Here is a 24,113-nt window from a genome sequence, read left to right as displayed (position 1 = left end):
AAGGCTTGTCATCCAGAGGGAAGGACTGCAGCTCTGAGGTTCCATTCTAGTACCAAGCTTCTCCAGACATCACCGAGGGACAAACAATAGCACCACCGTGGTCCCAGGAATTAGAGGGGTGCAGTATATAGTGTATACTATATACCATATATCCTGTATATAGAAATATACAGGATGGTGTTTCTAAGAGTGGATCATATTGAATAACTTTTGTTTGAAAGAACATCCCCCCACTTCTCACCATCAAAGAAAACATCGGTGCTGGAGAACAGTGAACTTACAGTAATTTCACGATTATAAGCCGCACCATTTTGACTAAAATTTTGGTCCCAACCCGTAAGTGCGGCTTGTACTCCGGAGTGGCCAATATATGAACGAAGTTCAGAAATTTTCCAATCTAGAAGTGTGAGCCTGCAGCAGCCCCAAGCCAAACCGGAGCCCGCCGGGCACCTGCAGCGGGGTGGCGCCGCCGATCCAAACCCGCATGGTCCCGAGCCAAGTCAGTAAACCCTGTGATCCCGTGATTCTGTTACTAACTGGCAACTTTGTGAAAGTTGCACAAGCATCCTCGCTGCGAACAAAAGTGAGGCTTATAATCCGGTGTGGCTTATATATGGACGAAGAACGGAACATTGCCGACACCCGGACGTGCGGCTTATAATCAGGTGCGGATTATAATTGTGAAATAACTGTAATCATTTTTGTATTATGACAGATAAAACATTTTGTACAATTAGCTCCAAAAGCATTTTGCTCTGATTTTAGGCCTCTCCTAACTCTGTGTGTGCTTTGTGCTATCTTCCGTAATAGCCGCAGAATGTCTGAGGAGGCAGCAGTTTCTGTCCTCCAACTAGCAGTATCAGAGGTACAATGAGAGAAACAAAGCCAAATATTATGTAGTCTGGTTGTCAATACAATCCTGTGGGAAGCAGTCACGCTTTCATAGGCACATACAGGATCTGAACTTGGTTCTCCAATGTCTCATATAGGAGAGGCAATACTACTACCTCTAGCACTTATTGCTTTCTCCAGACTACCTGACTTAATTTTTTACGACTGGTCCAACCTCCCTTTTTTAATCTCTCCTTATAGACTAAAGATAATTAGAGAGCTAAGCTGCTATTTATGGAAACCTAAGACATATTCCCTGTTGAATAAAATACTTGCTAAAAATGTAATCACTCTAGCTAATTAAAAGAGAGGAAATTAACCATAGTCAATTTAAAAGAATGGGAGAAAGGGAAACAGGCTTGAGAAGGAATACGTAAAGCTTTCATCATTCAATACATTATTAATCAATGCAATTAAAAGGTAATTAACATTCTAGTGCCCAGTTTTGTATGGTTTTGTTAGTCCACAGAGAAAGCAAAACATGACAGTGCAGACACTGTCAAGAAACTTAAAAGAAAAAAAAAATCTTTTACTTTCTTCACATCAGGCATACAATGTTCTTCTCAAGGAGGGTAAAGACATTCTGAAAGGGTTGTTATTAGAGCCAATCAATATGGCTGGGAAGAGTCCCTTGACAATACCTCCCTTCTTGCCTCCAGATTCCCCCTCTGGAAAGTTCAAGGCACAGAGAGATGTGAAACTGTGTGCCACAGTTCCACAAAAACCTTTTTTCACTTTTAATTGCACTGAAAATAGGCATAAAAAATATAGCAGTATAATGGAAAGGGCTGGGAAAATCTCTCTAGAGAGCCTTAACTTGTTTGTTTTCTCAGGTCTCAGATTTGTAAACACACCTGTTTGCAAAGAGAGCTACACTGACAGCTTTAACTCAATGACGCACAGGCACCAGAGCCTGTAACCCTTCCTGAGGCCCACACTGCAATCCTTAGAACACATAACCAAGTTTAGGACCATTTCTTTCAATGAAGTTCTCTAACACAGGATGAGCCACTAGATACATCTAACACTACCCTGAAATTGTATATGATAACAATCTCAAAGACACCTGGAAAAGGGGACTGTGGTTAGTACAGGTGATGAAGTATTTAACAGATCACTTTAGCATCAGTAGGCACTGAAGAATATACTAGAAATACAGTCTTCCATATTTGTGGACTTAAAATGCGTAATTTTATAGATCTGAAAAACATTATCAAGGAAGGCTGAGGTGATAGCAGCACTACATTCACCACCCTGAGAGACAAATCGCAGCCAGGGGTGCTGTGTGTGCTGCTGGCAGCCCAACAAACTCTGCAGCAGCAGTCCTAAGGGACAGGGCTCTAGGGCTGGCAGGAGGGAAAACTGCTGGGCTCAAAGGGCTGTAAGACTCTGCTGTGGACTGGATAAAAGGGGCTGTGTAAGCCTCTGGGAACAGGTGGAATTGCCAGGTACCTCATTCACCTCCAGACAGACCTCCCTCTGCCAAGTGCATGTGTAGAGCCAGTGCCAGGTTTGGGAAAAGAAATAAGATAAAATAGCACCATTCTGAGACAAGTAGCCACCAGAGCCCTCGCTGAGTGCAAAATCCATTTTAAGGCCATGTATACAAGAGAAAGATAAATGTTAGACACTTGAATCAATCTCTCTGATCCAGGTTTGAAGATTTGGCTTTATTGCCTGCAACTTCAGGTATCTCTTTCCTTTAAATGGGCTTTACAGAGGTGAAGACACTTGCAGGTGAAAAGCATAGGACAAACATCATCATTCACAATAAGCAGGAGCTAAGCAAAAGATTTAATCCATCATTCTAAATAATCCTCCAACCTTTTTCGTTTAATGCGCACCTTTTGTGCTCTAGGGTAGTATTTGCATGTGAAATGTGCAATTATGAGCTCAGAAGGGACAAATGAAATCACCTGCTTAACTTTGTGACAATTACATGAAAATGTAGCTCTCAAAAGTACGTGTCCTCATATAAGATATGTCCAAATTATCCAACACCATTAGAGACTGATTTTTATCATTGAACTTTGCAAGTTTTTACAGCTTTTAAAAAGTCTGTTAAATTGCAAAGAATTTGTGCGACTTTTTTGTTATTGATATTCCAATAGCAAAGGTCCTCCTTTTACTTGAAATTCATCTCTAAAGCAGAAATTATGCTGTTTCAGTTATGTCATTGCTCTGAAAGAAAAAAAAAAAAAGGGAGGGGGGGAAGAACAACAAAACCCAAAACTTAATGGAATTTTAACAACATACTGACATGGTTTCTCAAGAAAATAAATTCTCCTTTTTCACCCTAGTATCAATCTGTATTAAGTGGTAGTTCCAAAAGCTTCATCCATGATTCATTTAAGTTATTAACACATTTGCAACAAATCTCTCAGGGGAATACTTTGCAGAAAACCTCTGCTCCAGAGACACATATTTTTTCAGAGGATACAGAGACTATGGATGGTTAACACCAAACTAAGTTGTAAACTAAATTTGTGAGCTGAAAACAATGTTTCTACCTGAGGACACATTTTTCAGCCACAGGTATCTTAGACAAAATTGTAAATCCCAGGGACAAAAGCAGTCCTAATGAAATCAGATGCTTTCATTGGAACAACTATAGGGAATTAAGACTTAAATCCTCTTTAATTTAAAATTCATTGTTATCTTCAGGACAACTGTTAATACTGACCAACATGTTCACTTGGGTGAAGCTTGAAAATCAATACAACCTTACTGCTAACATTAAAAATCCACTTAACCACAATTAATCAAGGTGAGGTACAAACTATCCTTTTTTACAACAACAAAGACCATCCAAATTTGAAATTATGGCATTGTTTCTGTCTTCTTAGTAAACATTTGTGACCAGATCAAATTAATTTTTAACATTGTTCATATCTCTTTTTCAAAAGATGTATAAAAAATGAAAATTCCTATCACTCAAATAAAATAAAGACACACCTATATATAATATACAAAATCTAAGGCTTTCCACAAGCTACCAAATTCCAATGTCAACTAAAATTAAAGCAGTTATGAAAAAATAATTCTCTGATACACAACGGAGTGGTGAGCACAGTGCTGCTATTCCAATACTAGAACCCAGTCATAGTTCAGAATACATACAACAGAAGAGGGAGTTCCACTACATTATTTTCCAGTAGCAGGTGTAGAAGAGGCTGAAACTCCAGACAGCTCAATAGCTTGCAGACATCAAATAAAGCACACCACACAAATTGAACAAATACAATAACCAGTCCTCAAAAAACCCAAACCTCTTAAGGGTGTTCTGGCAGCGGAAGGCTGCCTGCAGAAAGTCACACTTCAACTCTGATATTTCCCCTGTGCTCAGTAATATCAGTTCCTGAATTGGAAATGCTTTAGCCAGTACAAAGTGAAGTTCAACTCAGAGCAATGGGCACATTCAGGCAACACAGTTTGACATTTGTCCCAAAGGCACATAGAAAATTGGTGTCCAGAACACAAATAAATTAGGTCTTCCATCTTCTAAGCTGCTGCACAGTCTAACTTGTTGATATTTACCCTCGGATGCTCATAACCTAACAATCAATCACAGGATTCTCATCTGCTCATCTAAAACTTGGATTTTCCAGACAGCTACTTTTTAAGCTTCTTCTCATGCTGACTGCTGCATCTTTTGCACAGTTTAAGTACAGGGTAGTTCTGTGGATCTTTGGGGAAAGAAACCCAAAACCCTCTGATAAAAGTGTTTGTTATATATAGCAGAGATTTGCCATGAAGAGTGCATATCTAAAATGTTCTTCCAGGAAGGAAAATTCTCCCACTCCTACATTCAGTGAAGAATGTTTCTATCTCTGACTTGTTTATCATTTTGAGATTAAAGAAGTAAGCTCTATGTGTTTCTGCTGCAATACTGGCTAAAACAGATATATTATCTTGTACACTGAATATCCTGCCTGGTTTGACAGTTGAGCTGCACACATAAAAGGAGACAAAAGATATTATGAAAGACTCCCTGAAAGAGCTCTCTTTAAAAAAGTGTTCTCCCTAAAAAAATGTATATCTAAGCTGATGCTGCGCTTGATTTGCTTGTTACCTGAAAGGGTGTGCATGCTCTTACTTTAACTGTTGATCATAAAACACTGTCTCCTGTAGATTTGAAATGTCAACTCTTTCTAGCAAATATCAAAATATTATTTCTTTTATACACTCATTTATACTCTTTAGTAAGGTTACCATACACTGCAGTTAAAATTGCCTTCAGAGAGGCACATTCCCCTTGTTATGTATACTACTTCACCCTTTAGAAGACATTTCTGCTATTTGTCCAAATCCCTAGAGGCATCTTCATGACAAATAGAAGTGAGCAGTGACATTTCTCAGTGGTTTTATTCAATTATTAAGTAATGGAGCTTTCTTCAAACATGAGGTTTATTTAATACAGGTTATATTAATTGTTAAATCCTTATGGAGATCTTTAACCCATTAAATAAAAGCCCAACCCAAACATAAATTACTATTTTATTTTTTTTTCATTCAGGCACAACCCCATTTCCATTGTTTTCTTGGTAACTGAACAATATTAGGTAACTGGAATGTGGAAATATTAAAAACTGGAGCAAGCTCACACTACCTACTGACCCTCCTATCCATATAGACCTCCTGCAAAAAGCAATTGGCTAAAATCAGTCTTGAAATCACACAAAGAATCACAGTTGAGCTTAGCGAATTAGAAGGAAATCACAACACCTAATGAGCTTCAGAAAATCAAATTAAACAAAAATTAAAATTGATGCGACCTCCATGAAACTTTGTGAAATATCTTTTTTATCAAGGAATATTTCTGATGATCGCATTACAGAGATATTGATTCTAAAGTCAATGTTTGTATCACTTACAGATTTTAGCTTTTAACGTATACACAATTTTAAGAAGATTAGTGTTTGATGCAATTGTCCAATTGCATGCAATCAAAGTGATTAAGGCAGGAATGCTTTCCAAATATTCATCCAATGATACGAGTTGCAAAGTTAAGCATGACAACCAGTGGCAAGAACTTTCAAGCAGCAGTGCATTAGACAAGACAGAACACGGAATTTCTCTCTCAGTCCAAACATGGCCCCACTGCCAGCAGAGGCTGATTCTTCTCCTGTCTCAAGCTGAAGAGGGAGTGCAGAAAACATGACCACTCCACTGACAGGAGAGGTCCAAGGCAGGAAGCAGACAGCTGAAAGCACATCACTGCAATCAGTGGACCATTTTCTGCACAGATGTAGAAACAGCTATTCTCTTGATTCCTTTCCCTGAGATTAATGTATTTAGGAAATATAAGAGAATGGTTTCCACTCTCCTTTCCACTACTTCTGCATTTCCTGTGTTGTTGGAATCGTATCTTGTAGAGAGCAATTATTTTACTCGCCTTGAATCACACGAGTACCACAAACATCATTTGTTGCTCCTTCTCAAGAACAAGAGGCTCAGTGAATGAAGAAGAACAGACAGGCTGTCAAGGTAAGCCTTTAGCACCTAATCCAAGCTGTAACAAGAACTGACAGAAGCTGGAACCAGCATCTGAGGTGCAGAGCTGTGCCTTCCACATGCTGTGTCATTTCTCACTATCTTGATTTGAGAAATTAACCCAAACTGGATGTTGATGAGCATGTAAATTAGCAAAGCTAACAGGGAGCCACTCCTCCTGATGTTTTCTTTTTTGCAAAATACCATCCTGTTTTGTCTTGTTTTCCCTACTGTGCAAGTGAAAACATCTGTAAGAAAGCTTGGTCATAAGGAATGTATTTTAAACAAATTATTAGGATCAATAGTGCCAGTCTGAATCTAATGAAAGAGAGCCTCTCAGCCTGAACTGAGATGGATGGTCACACACTGCCCCATATACTTACAGTGACACTAATCTTGCCTGATCAGCTTTTGCTATCAGCATCAATGGAAGTTAGAACCCGTTTATTGCTGGACTTTTTGTGCAGAATTGTCCACATGTCAGCCTATGGGAAGAAAAGATGCATGTCCTGAATACACTACCATAGAAATATGGCTAGACAGGACCAAAAAGCCAGTGAATTGATGGACTCTGATAACCTGGATGGTCCTTCTTGAGTCCAGGAAGTACAGAAATGCCCAGACATACAGTTTGTCCACCATCCTGACACATCCCACACAGCCACCTCAACGCCAGCAGTACTCCAGCCACAGCTGGCACAGCCTCACAGTCTCAATTAGTTTACACCAGCAGTGTTAGAGCTGAATTTATGATGCTGTTTGTACATAAGCAGCCCAAGGTCTAGCTGTGTTCCAAGAGACAGAAGTATAGAAAACCTTAAATACAGGTCCCAGCTACCACAGGGGCTGAACCTGAAAATTACCTTTTTGCCACCTTCTAGGCAATGGTAGTGGTACAGTGTTGTCTTTTTTTTTTTTTTCTTTTCTTTCTTCCCCTTCTTTAATTTTATGGTGGTAAAACTGATCTGTCATTTTCCAGTGAGGACCATGGCTGCATATTTTTCTGCACTCAGGAGTAGATATGCCAAGCATTTAGCTTTCAGGATAGATATCTCAGGAAGCTGAGGAAGACTATAGGTAAACAAAAACCTCATAGTCAGCTAAAGGTTTCTGTCCCTGTTCCCATCAGTATTTTATCCTCTTTTGACAGGAAGTAACTAAGACTGATAAAAATTTTGTGTCTTCTCATCCTCATACTCCACAGAGAGTGGCCATAAAAAGAGAAGTCATCCAAAACTTCTGTAGAATATTTCAAGGTCCTTTTTTATCCTTAACATCTCCATTAAAAGGATAACTAATAAATAACACACAAGTAGAGGAGATTGGGTTAAATCAATCATCTTCCCCACTTTAGAGATGACATTTAGCAACTGGGATATTTTCAACACACTGCTGCTCCAAAGGACTCCACAGCTCAAAATAATGTCCTGCATGAACTGATAGGGATACCAAAACAAGGAGAGGTAAATCCTGCAAAGCACGGCACATTGCAGTGGTCAGGCAGTTCCCCAAGTCTTCAGCTACACCACTTGCTTCATATTCTCTTGGCTATCCACAGACAAGAGGAGCAATAAGGAGTATACAGAACTGCCAGCTTGACCCTCTCACTTTTTGTCTCACATTTTTGCTGCTTCCACTCTATCATTCTTTCTTCCCTGTCTGTGTGTGCACATGTGTGAGTGCTAAAAGCCCTCTCTTCTGCACTCTAAGAAACAGATCCTTTATATCCACATTTCAAGATGATTGACCCATTCATTGCTAATCATAGTGTACTACTACTCTCTTCTGTTCCTAACATCTTCTTCTCATCATTCAAAGCCTTTATCTAAATCTGAAACTATTACTGATTTAAATAATCCCTTTGACATAAACTAAACAACCTGAGCACAATTAACACCTGAAAATTGGAGGACATTTCCTAGTCTTTTAACACTTACATTAACAAACTCTATGATTTTCTTCTCTTTTGACAAAGCATCAAATAGAAGGAAAATACAAAGACAATTAAAAGTCCTCTAATATACTCTCTAAGTTATAATCATCTTTAGGCTGTTGGAGAAAAATCTAGCAGCAATTAAGCTAAGTTACCCCATTTCACAAGTATCTCTAAGGATTCAAGTTTTTCCACACCTTATTTCACCTGCAGTTGAGGACACAAAATGAGAATAACCTGATTTGAAGAAAAGAATGTCTCTAAATTTTAGGTCATTGTCAGAATCCTGAAGAGGATTTTTCTTCAGCATACAGAACAGTTTCTTCTACAGTTGGGATACAAGTTAACATCATGTTAGAGTGGCCAAAATAACATCTGAGGGATCTACACTAACTCCTTCTCAGTCTAAAGCCATGTTCTACTCAATGCCAGTGCCAGCCCACAGCATCCATGCAGTCCTGGTATGCTCTTTTTGGTTGTTGGAATTAATGAGGGAATTTTATTCCAAGATAGTGGGAAGAAATATTAATTTTGTAATTAACAAAAACTAGTATAGCGAAATACCCAAAAAAAGCCACATGCTTTGCCTTTGAATAGAAAACTTTTAGACTATCCTGTGCTAACATACAGGAAAAAACAGCTAATGGTAATAATAAAATAGCTGTTTGAGACTTTATGCATGCCAGCCCTAAAGAAAAGCAGGCTTTAGGAAAAAGGCTTCATGACATTCCTGACCACTCATTGAAGAGAACCACACATTTGTAACAAGGAATATAAACCAGAAAGGCGCATGCGAGGACAGAAGTTTTAATTCATTTCAAGCTAATCACAACAAAGTGTATTAAATAGTTTTCAACTCTTTAATACCGGTTTTAATTAACCACTTCTGGCTGTACCTGTGTATTTCACAGGATGAATGCCTTGCATTTTTTGTTGATATAAATTAAACAGCATTATGTTGCTGTATTTGGTGGATGAAATGATGGGTCAGACTGGATGGTGAGGACTCAAAATGCAGATGACATCTCCATTAAAATGATTCATGTTATCACAGGATTAGGTCACAATAGCAGGGCTGCAAATGCCACAGTGCTTGTCAGAATCATCTCTTGCTACATCCTCTCTGAGTGGAGCCAGTGACACATTCAAGACTTGTTCTGTGATACTCCAAGTGTTTAAGGACTAAAAAATGACACATGGAATAAATGGACATCCCAGGGGACCATTAACAGGCTATCAGGCTTTCATTTTTCATTTTGAGCTGACATCCAGGATAGGTTAATGACAATCTATCTGGCCTTGGGGGAGCAGCACTGACGGGTTACCCAAAGTACAAAAAGCCACAACACAAAAAAGACACTTTAAATGGCAAATACAGTAGAATCTCAATCCTAAATAAGCCAGTTCATGCTCTAGATTTTCAGCTATGAAAACTTGAGTCATGCATTGTTTACTGCCAACTGTAGGAGATTCTCAGGGATTCTAGGAACTACAATTGCAGGAGTATCAGTCACCAATTGACATCAAGTGGTCTGGTCCTGTGATGGTGTCTCATTCATCCCTTGGAAATGATGTCCTCAGTACTCTTCAACTATGATAGGAAGAAAGTTCTGCTTGCTAATGAAGCACAGGTCTGTCCCCAGGTTTATCCAATGCACAGGGTGGATATGTAGGGTCTTAGCTGCCATCTACAGGATGCTACATGATGGATTAGTAAAGGTAAGATGGCAGCAAAAGAAATCTCCAGGAACCACCTTTTGCTTTTCTACCAATCCTCTGAATCCTTCCCTTGCCCAGCTGTACCATGAATCTGAACAACTTTTAAGGAACATAAATGAAAGTTAGAAAGAAGCACAGAGCTACTGAGTTTGCCCCTTTCCTAGGCCCATGTGCCTTGGAAGCAGAATAATTCTTTTGCAACCTTTACCCCACTGGTTGTGCTACCTTCCTTTATTGAATCTATGGATTATTTTGTGTAACTCTTAGAGTCAGACATACCTTGCACCATGGATTTACACAGTGGGTTTAAATGCAGATGTATTTTCTGCCTTGAATACAATTACAGACTGAAAATTATCACTCCAAGCAAACAAAACATAGATCCATAGTAAAGTAATAAAAAATACTTATCAGGAAGTTAAGATCAAATTATTGGCAGAGGGGGAAGAGTAATTTCAAGTTAAAATCAATGGACAAGAGAAAACAGGTGAGCAGAAATTATATGGTTCAAGAGTAAGGGAAGCTGTGATGGGAGATGAAATGGGAGACTGTGCAAGGCAGGCATAGGCATGGAAGAATATATAGTGAGATGAGAGGTCAAGGAAGGACTACTCCAGAAGTTGCATGAAAAAGGTAAAACTGAAGAAAAGCTCAGTAAAAGACATTTGCAAGCCAAACAGCAGTGTAGTTGTAAGCTATACAAAGTGGCACATATATGCACTGGAAAACCAACCCAGGAAGATCCATAATTGTAGAGTCACAACTCTCATTCACACACTCTTGTATGTGCCTCACAAAAAAATATTTTTTTTTTCAGGTATAGATAGCTGCAAAATCAGACACAGAATCACAGGGACACAACAGTCATCCACATTAATTGAACAATCTATACATAACCTGGCAAAGAAAGAACCAGTAAAGTCATCTCTCGAGGATGAACTTGATCTCTGTGACCTACAGCAGAAGCTGTTATTACATCTCTATAACACAAGCTGCTGGTGACAAGGTGAAACATCAATAATTCAGACAGTTTGCCCACACAAAGAAATTTAAAATCATTACATGACAGCTTTCTTCTGCTACTGTCTCTGGTGAGGAACATGGGAATGGGCTCTTGCCCACACACCAGCACTTCACCTGGTCTAAGGAAGTTATTTCTTCGCTCACTCAAATACTCTGCAATTACATATAATTACATATGTAGTTATGGATCCTATCCACAATTTTTTATGAATTGCAGCCTCCATAATATGCCTAAATGTTTAGTTCTCTACACATGGTTACTCTCTGGAAATGGTTTGTTATTCCATCCATGCTTTGACGCACAAGCAGAGCTCTCCTCCAAAGACAGGAAAGGTTCCTTGTTTCTCATTCAAGTAGTTTTAACAACTTGATATTTGGTATCAGGCCACATTTTAGGGTATGCTGCCCCCTGACAAGATCTACTGGGAAGGTATTAAGTCAAACAGCAACAGGAGGTGGCAAGGTATGAATAAATGATGCAAGAAAAGAAGGCACACCTTCCAGGGTATTTTCTTCAACTTTAGGTCCTTCTAAAGTCCAAGAGAATAAGAAGCAAATGGGACTAAAGCAAGGAACTGCAGAGAAATGGTGACGAGTAGGTGTTGGTATGGTTGCAGTGAGGTTGTATGGGAGGACTATTTGTTTTTTAAAGTAGATTAAAAAATGCAACATATTCCATCAATCTCCCTCAGTCACTTTCCATTATCATTCCTCTGATTTTATCTTTACTGAAGTAACCAGGGAAAATGTTCCTGATTGACTAATCTATAAGAAAGAAGAACAGCAGCATAAAAACAAGGCAGAGTACTGTGGCTTTAACCAGCCATTAGGATGGGATCAGCAGGCCTCTTCACAGAACAGATCACATTTGAACAAAGGTGAGACTTACAAATAAAATACAGCAATAGTAATTCAAGCAAACTTGAAAACACAGTACTGGTGACAGAAACAGAGAATGTAATTTAGAGTCCAGGTCTTGATCCAGAAGGGCAAGCTGAACTTTCTTCTTTTTCTAATATTCTGAGAAAATACCTGAACAATTCATATACCAAAATATGTCAAAGAGTTGTCTGATACCCAATTATTTAATATCAACCCAAATATGAAATAATTTGGTATCAGGGAATTCTTTGACATATTAAGTTTACTTTCCACTGGCTTTTACTGTAATTATCTGGAAATAAAAATGCTTTGTTCTAAATGAAACATTAAACTGAAGTCAAATTAAGATACTTCTAGTTCTAGTTTGTGGGGAGAGGGAGAACAAAAAATAGAAATTACTTCAATCCAGTGTTTTGTTTAATGAGACCAGGATTTGGAAGAAGTGTAAATCAACAGACCAATTTCCATACACCCCTTCTTGGAAACTACAGGTTTAGGTAGGTTTCTCGTTGAAGCACCACATACAGCCCACTGCGCTAGAGAAATGATGAGCAGGGTACACTACTTTGGCCTCTTGTGATCCTTGTAACTCACACGCTATGTAGGCACCCCCTAAAAAAGCCAACTAAGGGAACAAAAGTAACACAGGGAAAAAAAACAGTATTTCTTCTGCTGCTGCTGTAACCAAGCATTTTTAGGGCAGGGGTTACACTTCAGTCAGCTTGCATATTCAGTGTCTCATTCAGTGCCCCATACACGTGCATTATTTATGGACTAGTTGACAGCTGGATGGGTAGTTCATGCTACCCACCACATCTGCACTCTAAGTTGCCAAGAAGCAGAAAGCACTGACTGCTAACTTCTACTTGTGACCCACTGGTGGCATAATTTGTAATCAGTCCTGGTTTCTGATAGTAGAAGCACTACACTTTCTAAAATCCTCTGACAGACAATCACGAACCACCAGAAGCTGCTGGGAGTGATGTTCTGTCATTGGCAGGTACAGCTGCCAAAAGCACTCCCGTAAGAGCAGAGATGTGATGGAAGCATCCTGCTGTGGCACAGTCAAGGACACGATCTGCCTCCATACAGGTGTTCTCTCTCACCCCAGGATCCACAAAAGGCAGTGAAATTTGAAATGGTATAAAAGAGCCCATAGGCCATCTGCAGTAATTTCAAGAAACTCCTAGTTGGTGGGTTTTTTGGTGCTGGCAAAAATATAATGGGAGGGAAAAGAAGGAAGAAGTATGAAGGCTCAGGAATGCACTGGTCTTTGGTATTAGCAGGATTTGGCTTCCACTCTGCTGCCACCTGGAACGAAGAGAAAGTGCTTCCACTTCACCTCAGGATTTTCCATAAACAAGATACAATTATATATGAAGCAGGGTAGAAGAAACAAAGGCAGCACTGATGGGGCTCTGAAAGGGTTTTGTTAAAGCAGAGATCATGAGCCTAGCTGTTAATGGTGAAGCCACTGAAACCAAACGTCAGCAGATCCACACCTGTCATTTGCTCTCCCATCCCATGTCTCCCCAGTCCTGATCCCGTGGAGGAACAGAGTCAGCAAAATTCACACAGGCACCGTGCTTAATTCACCCAGGCAGCTGGGACCATGCACTTCCCAAGTCCTTCTCTCTCTGTGCCATTTTCTCCTCTGAGCATTGATCGCTCTGGTGAATGGTGCGTGCTTCCGCAGGAGAAAAGCTCTTCTCTACTTGCTCTCCCAGGGCGAAGGGGAGAGCCTGAACACTGAGAGCTGTCAGCTCCTATCTTTCTTTGCCACTCAGCTTATTTCCTGATTCCTAAAATGAAGCTGCAGCTGCACTGGATGGATGTGCTTAAATGCAAGCCTCCGGAGATGGGAAAGTGCTGACTGCTGAATTGCCCTCTTTCACCTTATTCTCATGCCATTCTCCACTCTCTCAACTTTTCTCCCTGTCCCCACCCCCTCCTGTTCAAAGGGGAACCAGCAACCTGTCTCCTTTAAATTTTTTGTACAAGTTGTCCTTGGTGAATGCTCCCTTATATGCTCCTCCAAAATTGTATCTAACTTCCTCAAGATAAAGGGATCTGAAAGTCCAAGAATTAGGGCCTTGTACATAAGCAGTTAATTGTTCCCATCATTCCCACCCACACCAAAGGAACACATATGTGTTCAATGTATTTTATTCATATTCTAATTATTTCATGTTACCAAAGAAAGCCTTTGTGATGCAGCCATAGTCCTACAAGGGATCAGCCTTGAGACCAGATCCAGCCTCCCGGCTGTGTCCAAAATACTGGAGAATTTCAGTCTGACATCAATCCTTGCAAGTGATATGACTTAGATCTTAGGCTGTAGTTTTATAATCATGCAGCAAAGTGAAAATATTAGGCAACTATTTTTAAACAAAACCTGATCATTTTTCAAAGCTTGCTGGAAAATCTTTATAAAATTAGCTATGAAAAGCAGGCAATTTTTTTTTCCCAGAACATAAGAGAAAAAGAAGAAAGAGAAATCTGGTCAAATCTACAATCTTTAAATGAAGGCACATGAATGTTAGGGGTTTTACAAAACCTCCTCTCCTGCCACTTTCCTACATGATTAAAATCATACATTTAAACAATCTGTTCTTCCTTCTTCCCTCCCCTCTGCCAGAAGATATAATTTAAAGATTTTGACTTCTGGCTGTCCAAACAAAATGTTGCACAGCAACAGCCACTACTGCTATCACTGGAGCAAAACAGATCTGGGCCCTCAAATACTAAATTTGAATGTTTCCCAGTTTTCACATTGTATGGGTGAGAAATTCAGAGTCCACAGTTACAGCTTGTGACTGCATTTTGGATAGACACACTATCAATCTGGTAAAAGTGAGCCCAGTGATCACTTGGATTCTAATGAGATCAACTCAGGCTGTTATTAATGTGATGCTTATGTGTCTGAAAGGTCTGTAGGTACTACAGTAAGAGTTAATCTACCATCCTTCTCAAATAATAAATACACACTCCAAAACACAATGTACAGTTGTCCATCCTAGAAATCAGTTCAGACTCCAAAAAGCCAATGCTGTTCTTGTTCCAGCACCAAGTTATCCTAACCCTAAGAAACAGTGAGTGCACCCTGCTACCAAATGCAGCAGCCAACAAAATGGTTAAAGTAGCCAATGAGCACAGCCTGGACATCCCATGTTCCCTCCAGGCATGAGCCAAAGGGTTCTCAAAGCCCCCTCCCCAGTCAGTCACTAGAGTGCATTTGTCACAATATCCTGCCAAACCACGAAGTCATGTCCGACTGGACTTGTGCCTTGGAGCTGGGGGGTGCCAGTCTCTTCTCCTTAGAGCACTGAGAGGGACATTAATTCTGTGAGTCACACTGGTGAATTTATGGCATCCTAAGCTCAAAAAAAGAGAGGCTAATTCATGCAAAAAAAAAAAAAAGGAAATAAGTGGGTGAGAAAAACAAAGATGACAGTAAAACTGAGCCTCATGATCATGAAGCAGGGCTGGGACAGAAGGGTGCTCCTGGCATTACACACTGTGAACCATTCAGCTACAGAAGACACAGTTCCCATGTCCTTCCTTCCTTGAGGATTTGGAGTGTGCAGACCTCCTCAGAAACATCCCAGAACTTCTCTCTTTTCTCACCCATAGTTAAAATCTCCCATCCTGCTTCTAGCTGAATCAGCCCCCTGCCTTGTACTTGCACAGTACACACATGCATACCCCATGGCTCCTACACAGCTTTGCTCTCTCTCATGAGTTAAGTCTAGCACCAACCTGTTATGTAAAGTGCACAGTGAAAGGGTAACATTTTCTGGTTTTCCACTTTTCCTACAAATCTTTTCAACTGTAAGATCATACTAGGATTTTAAATATAGCAAAAGACACCTTTTTTTCTCTCAGTATAAGTTTGAAAATATAAAAAAAGTTAATTTACACCAAAAAATCCTATGAAGAAGAAACAAAAAGCCATACTCAATTAAATTTGCTTCAGCTTTGGCTCGCTTCATAATGAAACTGAAGATCCTGGCTTCACAGGTAAAATAACACAGGTAGAAGCACTAAAGTACATTTTAAAAAAAGCCTTACACTTCAAAATTCTTGTATAAGGCTTATATAAGAGGTACAGCCGTTGACATGCAATATGTCCTAAATAGCGTTCTAGAAGGGAGACCACTGTACCCAGCTCTTAGGCACATGTATCCAACAGAGAAAAACAAAATGGAAGAGCTTTCCCTTGGGAGCCCAGTCTCTATTAAAACTTGATGCATTAACTGGATCTGAATTCTCAGAAAGCCACTTTGAAGTCAGTGTAACTGCCGGTGACACTGGAAAAATTACATGATTGTGCCTCCAAGTCAAAATTCTGAGAGCTTTTTTCCTCCAATTCTTGTGCAAGCCAATAGTAATCCCTCTGTAGCAACACCAAATGAGTATCTGACAAAAACACTGTGATGATTGCGCAACTACTTTTAAGAAAACTACTGGGAAAATATATTTGATTGCTACCAGTATGAATCAGAACTTCCAGTCACCTTACCAAGAGATTGATAGAAAATATTGAATGCATCCAACCCTCATAACTTGAGCAGACTTCTCAAAACAAACCAGACACCCCATATTCATGTACTCCACCATCAACACACAAGTATGGTTTGGAGTCAGAGGTTAAAGTCTAGGAATTTTATAGAATATACATAAAAAACCCCAATGCATTAATATTTAGGAAGGAAAAACTGCTCTCAATGCTTGGAGACCTCACTTTTTAGTTCTGTTAAGAAAATGGGAGTTTCAAAGTTACAGTGATGGAAAATGAAACCGAGTTCAATATCTAGAGAAAAAAAATGAGGTGGTGTTATTTAAAAAAAAAAAAATCAGAAATGGGATCTTTGTACAATCAGACTCAACTCTAGATAAAGTAAAAATTCATAGAAACCACAATTGCAGGAACCTGGGACTGAAAGGAGTTTTGGGCGTAAACAGAATTGTCATTCCAAGAGCCATGCCAGTATCAGTAGAACTTAAACCACATTTAATGCCCAGAGAAGACCTAAATGGTTTCAGAAGTAAAAGAAGCTGTGATTCTACACAGACTAGATTTTGTGGTTTATGTGACAGTGACAGGAAAGAAAAGGTAGATACTGTAAACAGAAGCACAGACCATTTGACTTAAAAGTCCTCAGAGTCTGACCAAAGCAGGCCAACCTGGTACTTACGCCACACATTATCAGTAGGAAATTCTCTGAATCTCATTTCCGAGGCCTTTCTCCCAGAAAGTCATTAAGCTCTAATTAATGGCTCTGTGAGGTGGAGGGATCCGCTTTGGCATCCATTAGGATGGAGGCTCAAATGTCAGACCAGCAAAGGCATTAGGCAGGCTCTGGCATTCTGCCCAGTGCAGGATTAGCACTGACGCATTCAGCATCCTTTGAAATCTTCAGCCCTGTAAGAAAATCTGCAGGTTTTCTCTCTGTCCGTGTGATGGATAACATCCCTAAGTAATCTGTTGGTCCATTACCAGAAAGCACATCTCCACCCCAACCGAGCAGGAAGGAAAGGTTAGTGTGGTCCAGTTGCAGAGTCCCTCTCCAAAACAAAGTTAAAAACAAGCCAGAACCTGAGCCCAGGAGATGCCACAGGACTCAAAGAGTAAGATCTTTACAGGAAGCACTGCCTGCAGTTTTGGCAGTAAATGGCTTAGAGAGCTGGGACTGAAGTACTGCACTGTCAGTGGGCACCAGCAGTGAGGAGTTAAAAAGCACCTGACTGCAAGCAAGGTAGGGAAGCATGGGGGAACACAACTCCCCTCATACTCCATCTGGAAGCAAGGAGGCTGTTTTAAAGGCACTGGCTATGAATCACCAATTTGATGTTAATTCTCACTGAAACCTTACAGCCTGCCAGAAATCACTGTTAGTCAAGGTACTAAGCCAGACACCAGGATGCTGACAGCCTGCCCTTTTCCACACCAATCACACTCCCTGACTTCCTAGCAGCCTTGGCCTCCAACTCCTGTGATCCATCCTTCTTCCTAATCTGTAGAATGTCATTACTAAGTCACTCACTTCTAATGAGAGAGCCCATTCAGCGTCGCACATTGGACTAAACTAAATAAAAGGTTCACTTTTGCTCTCTTGAAAGCAGTGGTGATGTGGAATGTATTTTCCCCTTCAACCAAAACACATCACTTAGAGTCATTCAAAATAACTTTTGTAACCTTTGTCCAACCATGTTTTGCTCCTGGGTCTGTGTCATCCCCCTGCCAGTACAAGCGCAGGTCTACTGAATTAAGCAGCACATCCAGGTTCAGGTGACAGAGGAAGGAAAGGTGCTGAAACATCATACTACTGATTCAGCTAGATTGTTATTAACTAAACCCAACAGGAGTTCCATCCACTCACTCCTGAAGAGTGATAAAATAAAAACTAGCCCTTGAAAGTTAAAATGCACTACTTTGCATCTTTCTCCCTTTGGTGTGTCTCTCTCATTTCAATGATCTCAAAATACTTCCCAAAGACAAATCACAAAGCAATGCTGAAAAACCACAGAAATACATAGTTACATGCAAGGCTTCTACATAGAATTGAGGCATGGGGTGAGTGGAAGTTCTTTTCTCCAGGTAAAAAATGCAAGTAGTATTTCTAAAGCAAATTCTTGACTGAGTTGCGTATATAAACCCTTTTCTCAATGATGATCAAAGCAGGAGCAGAACTCCCACCTCCTGACCCCAAGTCTTAGCTTTTAAGTCCTAAAACACCTCCAGACCTTAAAAAAAAAAAAGTTCATCATTAATGTCAGTGGATTTTGGGAGTTTTACTTGCTTTCAGGTTTCTTTTGTTTTCTTACTTTTAAAATGTACCCTCACCTGTGCTTCAAAGGAAAAAGCACCTTTATTCAAATGTGAGGAATCACTGAGAGGAATGTCTATGGCAACAATATCAACCCCTTCTAAACTAGTTTTTTCCTTGGAGAAGCTGAGCACTCAACTGTATCCATGATACAGTATTTGACAAATTGAAGGATTTGCTATGAGAAGGATAGAAAAAAACTTATTTTCACCACCAGCAGAAAATATCAGAGTAACTGCATGGACATTTTGAAATTCAGTTTGCTTTGTGAAGCATAATAGAAGCAGAGATGCACAAAAAATTGTTACCTAGCTGCATATTTTGAAAAATATTTGCTATTGCCTTGAACAGCCAATCTCTTGTGATACTATGTACATATTGACATGCAGAGGAGGAAAGCAGAATAATCAACAGCAGTGAGATGCAAAGCCAGAAGGAGCACAATAAGTTGAACTGTATTTCAGTTGAACTAAAAGAATCAGCTTAAAAGGCAACAGCTAAACAAGCGCACAACGGGGGGCATGGAAACAAGAGCTTTGTTTCACAAGTTTACAAAGCAGACACAGAGTGTGCATGACATGTCAGAGACTGCACAGGCAGCACAAGGCTGGGAACTCGTGTATCTGCGCCAGTCCCAGCAGTGTGACAGCATCAGCATTCAGCACTTTTTACCTTTCCCATGGAAACTGGGTTTCAAACCTGAAGTAGCAAATTCAAGAGGAGTCATATTGGGAACCTGTGCTCTCAAGTTTGTTCTGTTACACAGGGACAGTATTACAACATCTCACCTTCAGTAGACATGAAAGGAACTAAAAACCTACCCACCAAACCTATTTTAGCTGATTTCCAGAGTTGTTAGCAATGCATGTCTTTACCCAAAGTCCTGGAGAGAAGTCATATTTTCTTATTACAGCAATGCAAACAAGTGAATGCAATCGGCATTGCCACTGGAAGCTGTGTTCTCTATAGAGTGGACAGTTAATGAGCTCAAGTTTCCCACAGGCTTGAGCCTGTGTAGTAAAGACTGACTTAGGCTGGACAGACTGACTGGTGTGTAAATAGCACTGAATTAGCAAATCCAAGAGTGGATTCAGTTTCCTGCAATGAACAACTTCCACTTAAAGCCATCGTGAATGTGCCTTTAAGTGAGCAATCCTAAGGATTCTGCCACACTGGAAAATTGAACTGCCTTTAAGTTAGCACAGGGCTTTGATTCACAAACCTTCACTGACCTAGTGATCACTTGTGAGGATAAGTAATAATCTTGGGCTCCTACCCGTGATTACCGTTTCCACAAAATGTTATCCCTCTGTTCTCAGTCATGAGCAGATCAAGGGCATCCCTGTTGAGAAATACCCATGGGTGCTGGTGGATGAGGGGCTGAACAATTCACCCTGCAATGACCTGGTAACTTACACTTGCAGCCCAGAAAGCCAAACGTGTTCTGGGCTGCATTGAAGGCAGCATGGTCAGCAGGACAAGGGAGGGGATTCTACCTCTCTACTCCTCCCTCCTGACACCCCACCTGCAGTGCTGCATCCAGCCCTGGGGTCCTCAGCACAGGAAGGACAGGGACCTGTTGGAATGAGTCCAAAGGAGAGTCACTAAGGTGTTTAGAAGGATGGTGCACCTCTCCTGCAAGAAAAGACTGAGACAAATGGGGTTGTTCATCCTGGAGAAGACAAGGCTTCAAGCTATCCATGTCACAGCCTTCCAGTACCTAAAAGGAGTCTACAAGAAAGATGGTGAAAGACTTTTACAAGAGTGTACAGTGACAAGATGAGGGGAAAGGGCTTTAAACAGAAGGGTATGTTTAGATTAGATATTAGAATGGATTTTTTTACTGTGAGGGTGGTGAGGAACTGGAACAGGTTGCCCAGAGAATCTGTGGATGCCCCAGTCCTGGAGGTGTTCAAGGCCAAGCTGGATGGGGCTCTGAGCAAACTGGTCTAAAGAAAAGTAACCCTGCCCAGGGTAGGGCAGTTGAACTAGATGGTCTATATAAGATCCCTTTCCATCTAGGCCATCCTACATTTCTATGATTCTAATCACTGCAGTTCACAGGTCAGCCACTGAAAATTGAAACTGAAATCACCAACTTCCCACAGGCAAACAGTAGCAATGGGACACAGAGATTTGGCAAACTTACTGGCAGGCAATAGCCCACAGCATGGGTAGGGCAGACTGTGAAGGCAATGTCCTTCTCATAACTTTGAGCCCTTAAGCTGGGGCAAATCCGTCACTGATTTATTCTTGTCTTTATATTGGATACTATACCTAGTATTTGTGAAATCAATAAATAGATGCTCGTCTCTGCCTGCAAAAACAATACAAAGAGGCTTTCTGTAATTTCAAAAAGTCTGAGTGTAGATTAATTAGCAGTGCTAATGCTCATGTGAGATGCATGAGTGTGTCAGGATGAAGGAAGCTCTGCAAGTTTTTGAAAGTGGACCAGCAGACTAAATAAATACACAGTCTTCTTACATTTTTAATGTTTAACTTCAATGTGCATTCTACATGCTTCCTCCACAGTCCACATTTAACAGATTTAGAGCAGCACAGCTAAAGGACAGTGAAGACTGTTTTAGAGGCCAGACATTAGTTGAAGAAAATAAAGGACCCATGCATTGTCCCACTTGCTACAGCTTAATTCAATCTCACATAGAAAACCAGAGGAAATGTCACACAGAGGCAGACAAATCTGCAGGCAGCCAGAGAAAAGTATTGCTTGAACAAAAGTCATGTAGGGAGGTTACCATCAGTTTCCCTTCTCACAATGCACAATAAAGAAAAGATTCGAAATTCAGTCATATCCTGCTTAAAAAGGTCTTTGAGAATCTATAATTTGCCTTGAAGGAAGAAAGATGGGGGTGGGGAGAGGAAACTAGTGTGTGGCTGCACATGATAAGGCAAACATAGCTTTTCAGTGCTCCTGTGGGCCATGTTCTCTCTGTCTCAGAGTCTGCCTTACATTTCCAGCTCCACTGTTCTTTCAGGTTGTGCAAATGCTGGGAGACAACAGAATTCACGAAGTGTCTGCTTTGCCCAGCCTATGCACTGGCTGGGTGTGTAGTCCACTAACTGCTGTGTTCATTCCAGTCTTTGTGAGGATCATATTGTAATCCAATATCTGAACTTCCCCAGGGAACTACAGTGGAGCTTCCCCAGTGGAAGTGGTGGGCATAAGAAGGTGGCCATTCTGTACTGCAAGACAATCACTCAACTGGTCACTGTTCAGAACTTCAAAACCTTAAGCAACTGGATGAACATGCTAGTAAACCTTCAGTGGTTATATATTGGCAAGAAGGAGCCAGTCCATCACAGAAGTCATGGGGCTGTCCAGGAAATCAGACAGTTGCCACAACAGAGACAGGCCAGGAGACCAGTGCGAGAATGCACAACACACAGGTCACCAGGCAACTCAATTTTCTTTTTGAAGCAACAAGAAAAGATAGGGTACTACTGCTTCAACCAGCTCCATGAAACAGCTTTTTAGAAACATAAGCCAAATTTTCACAAATGTTTCAAGTTTCTCTATCTATAGGCTAAACACGAAGATCAGCCCATCACACATTTTGTCTCTTGACCTTGAAGCTATTCATACATTATCTCACTCTGACTCATGACACAGTCTACTGTGCCATATCCTGCTATAAATTTAATCTCTGTATTTACATTTGAATGGGAGACACTTAGCTGTCCACCAACACAGCAATATACATCCTCTTGTTCTGGGATCAGCTTCAAGTAATTAAGTGGAAAAAGTTGCTGCAAAGCACAGTGATTATCTCAGGGTTGTCATAGTTGCCTGACCTGCAGATACAAGCAAGTGAATGCCATCACATTTCTTCTACCTGCAAGTAGACATGCCTTATAGTTTCCACTGTCACGGTTTCTCTATAGTGGCAAAGTTACCAAATCTTTTAAACAACTTGGAATTAATTTGAACATGCCAATTTTTATGCAAATATTGTATACAGCTTCTGGATCGTGATATTTAGAGAATGTCTATTGCAATTTCCTAATGGAGTTAGTTACGTGTTTTAAAATACATCAATTTATCATACAATACAAAGGAGATAAACACTCAGCATCTATTTATCTGTCTTTTGCTGTTCTATCAACCCCAAGCAAGATCAACATTTTCAGAAGTCCCTATCTATTTGACAGTAGAAGCTGTCAAACCCTCTTCCTTAGAATATTTGCAGCAAGAGTTTTGATAATCTTAGGCCATATAAAACAGATTCACAGATTAACTGAAGATGAAAGACAATTCTGGAGTCAAATCTTCCAGTCTTCTCAAAGCAGAAATAACTCTGAGGCTAAATAAAATGTACAGGGTCTTGACCATATTATTTGAAGACCAGAGACCAAAGAGACCCTCCCATGAGGAGCAGTGAGAATGCAAAGGTGAAGCTATACTACAGAACAAAATGACAGATATTTCAATTTTTCACACATTCATTCCTATACACTATTCCCCCTTACTATACACGATTCCCCCCTTATATCCCTGTCTAGCACAGATTCATTGAAGAACTTCCCCCTAATACATTCCCTCACATGAAGTAGGATTGGTATGCAAAAGCCACCATAAACAGATTTTCATCTCACCAATACTTAAAAACTTCAGATTTCATAACCTGTCAAGGTAACTCTTCTTACAGTGCTATCTTCCTCAAAGTACAAACAGTTTTCCCTTAAAATCTAATCCTAAGCTCTCCTTGCAAATAAAACTCATCATATTCTTACCTTGTTAAATACTGAGAATATCTAATCTTTACTGCAATTACCTGGCATATATTAACAATAATATTCACATATATATTTATTAATTATATTTGTTACTATATTATAATATATTATGATGTGTTGTTTATTATATTAATTATATTAAATGTTATATTTACCATATTCTTTTCCACACAGTTCCTTTCATCTTTGTACTCAGGCTATGTTTTCTAGAACTCTGATCTCTCTCACATTTGTCTATCACTCTCAAAACATGGTGCCAAAACTGGATACTTCTGTATTTGTATATTTGATTTTTCCTTTTTCTAACAATTTGTCTTTATTGAATTTCATCTCATTGGATTTTACATAGTCTCTTCAGTCTACAAAGATCATTATGAATTTTAATTCTGTTTTCCAAAAGGCTGACAATCCTTTTTGGCTTGGTTTTATGTGTAAATCCCATAAGCATGCTTGTCCTCCCATTGTCAAAATAACAAATTAAAATATTGAATAGTTCTGGACCCAGGACAGATTTCTGATGACCACACTTGAATGTTCTCTCAGCTTGACAAGGAACTATTGATAGATTACTCAGTCTAGTTTTTCCA

General features: G+C 40.0%; 1 protein-coding gene across 1 annotated transcript in view; it reads right to left on the bottom strand.

Annotated features, from left to right (window-relative positions):
- The window catches only part of LTK (leukocyte receptor tyrosine kinase), a 121,808-nt gene extending 104,609 nt beyond the window's left edge, over positions 1–17,199 (bottom strand). Inside the window, exon 1 of the mRNA XM_033061680.1 lies at positions 17,140–17,199. Within this exon, the coding sequence (XP_032917571.1) occupies positions 17,140–17,176 (37 nt within the window). The 5' untranslated portion in view covers positions 17,177–17,199. The remainder of the gene's footprint in view (positions 1–17,139) is intronic.
- Between the last annotated feature and the right edge of the window lie 6,914 nt (positions 17,200–24,113).

This window comes from Catharus ustulatus, chromosome 6, assembly GCF_009819885.2.
Source record: "Catharus ustulatus isolate bCatUst1 chromosome 6, bCatUst1.pri.v2, whole genome shotgun sequence".
Taxonomy (NCBI): Eukaryota; Metazoa; Chordata; class Aves; order Passeriformes; family Turdidae; genus Catharus; species Catharus ustulatus.
Note: the sequence above shows the minus strand (reverse complement) of the source record. Positions and strands in the feature narration are given on the sequence as shown.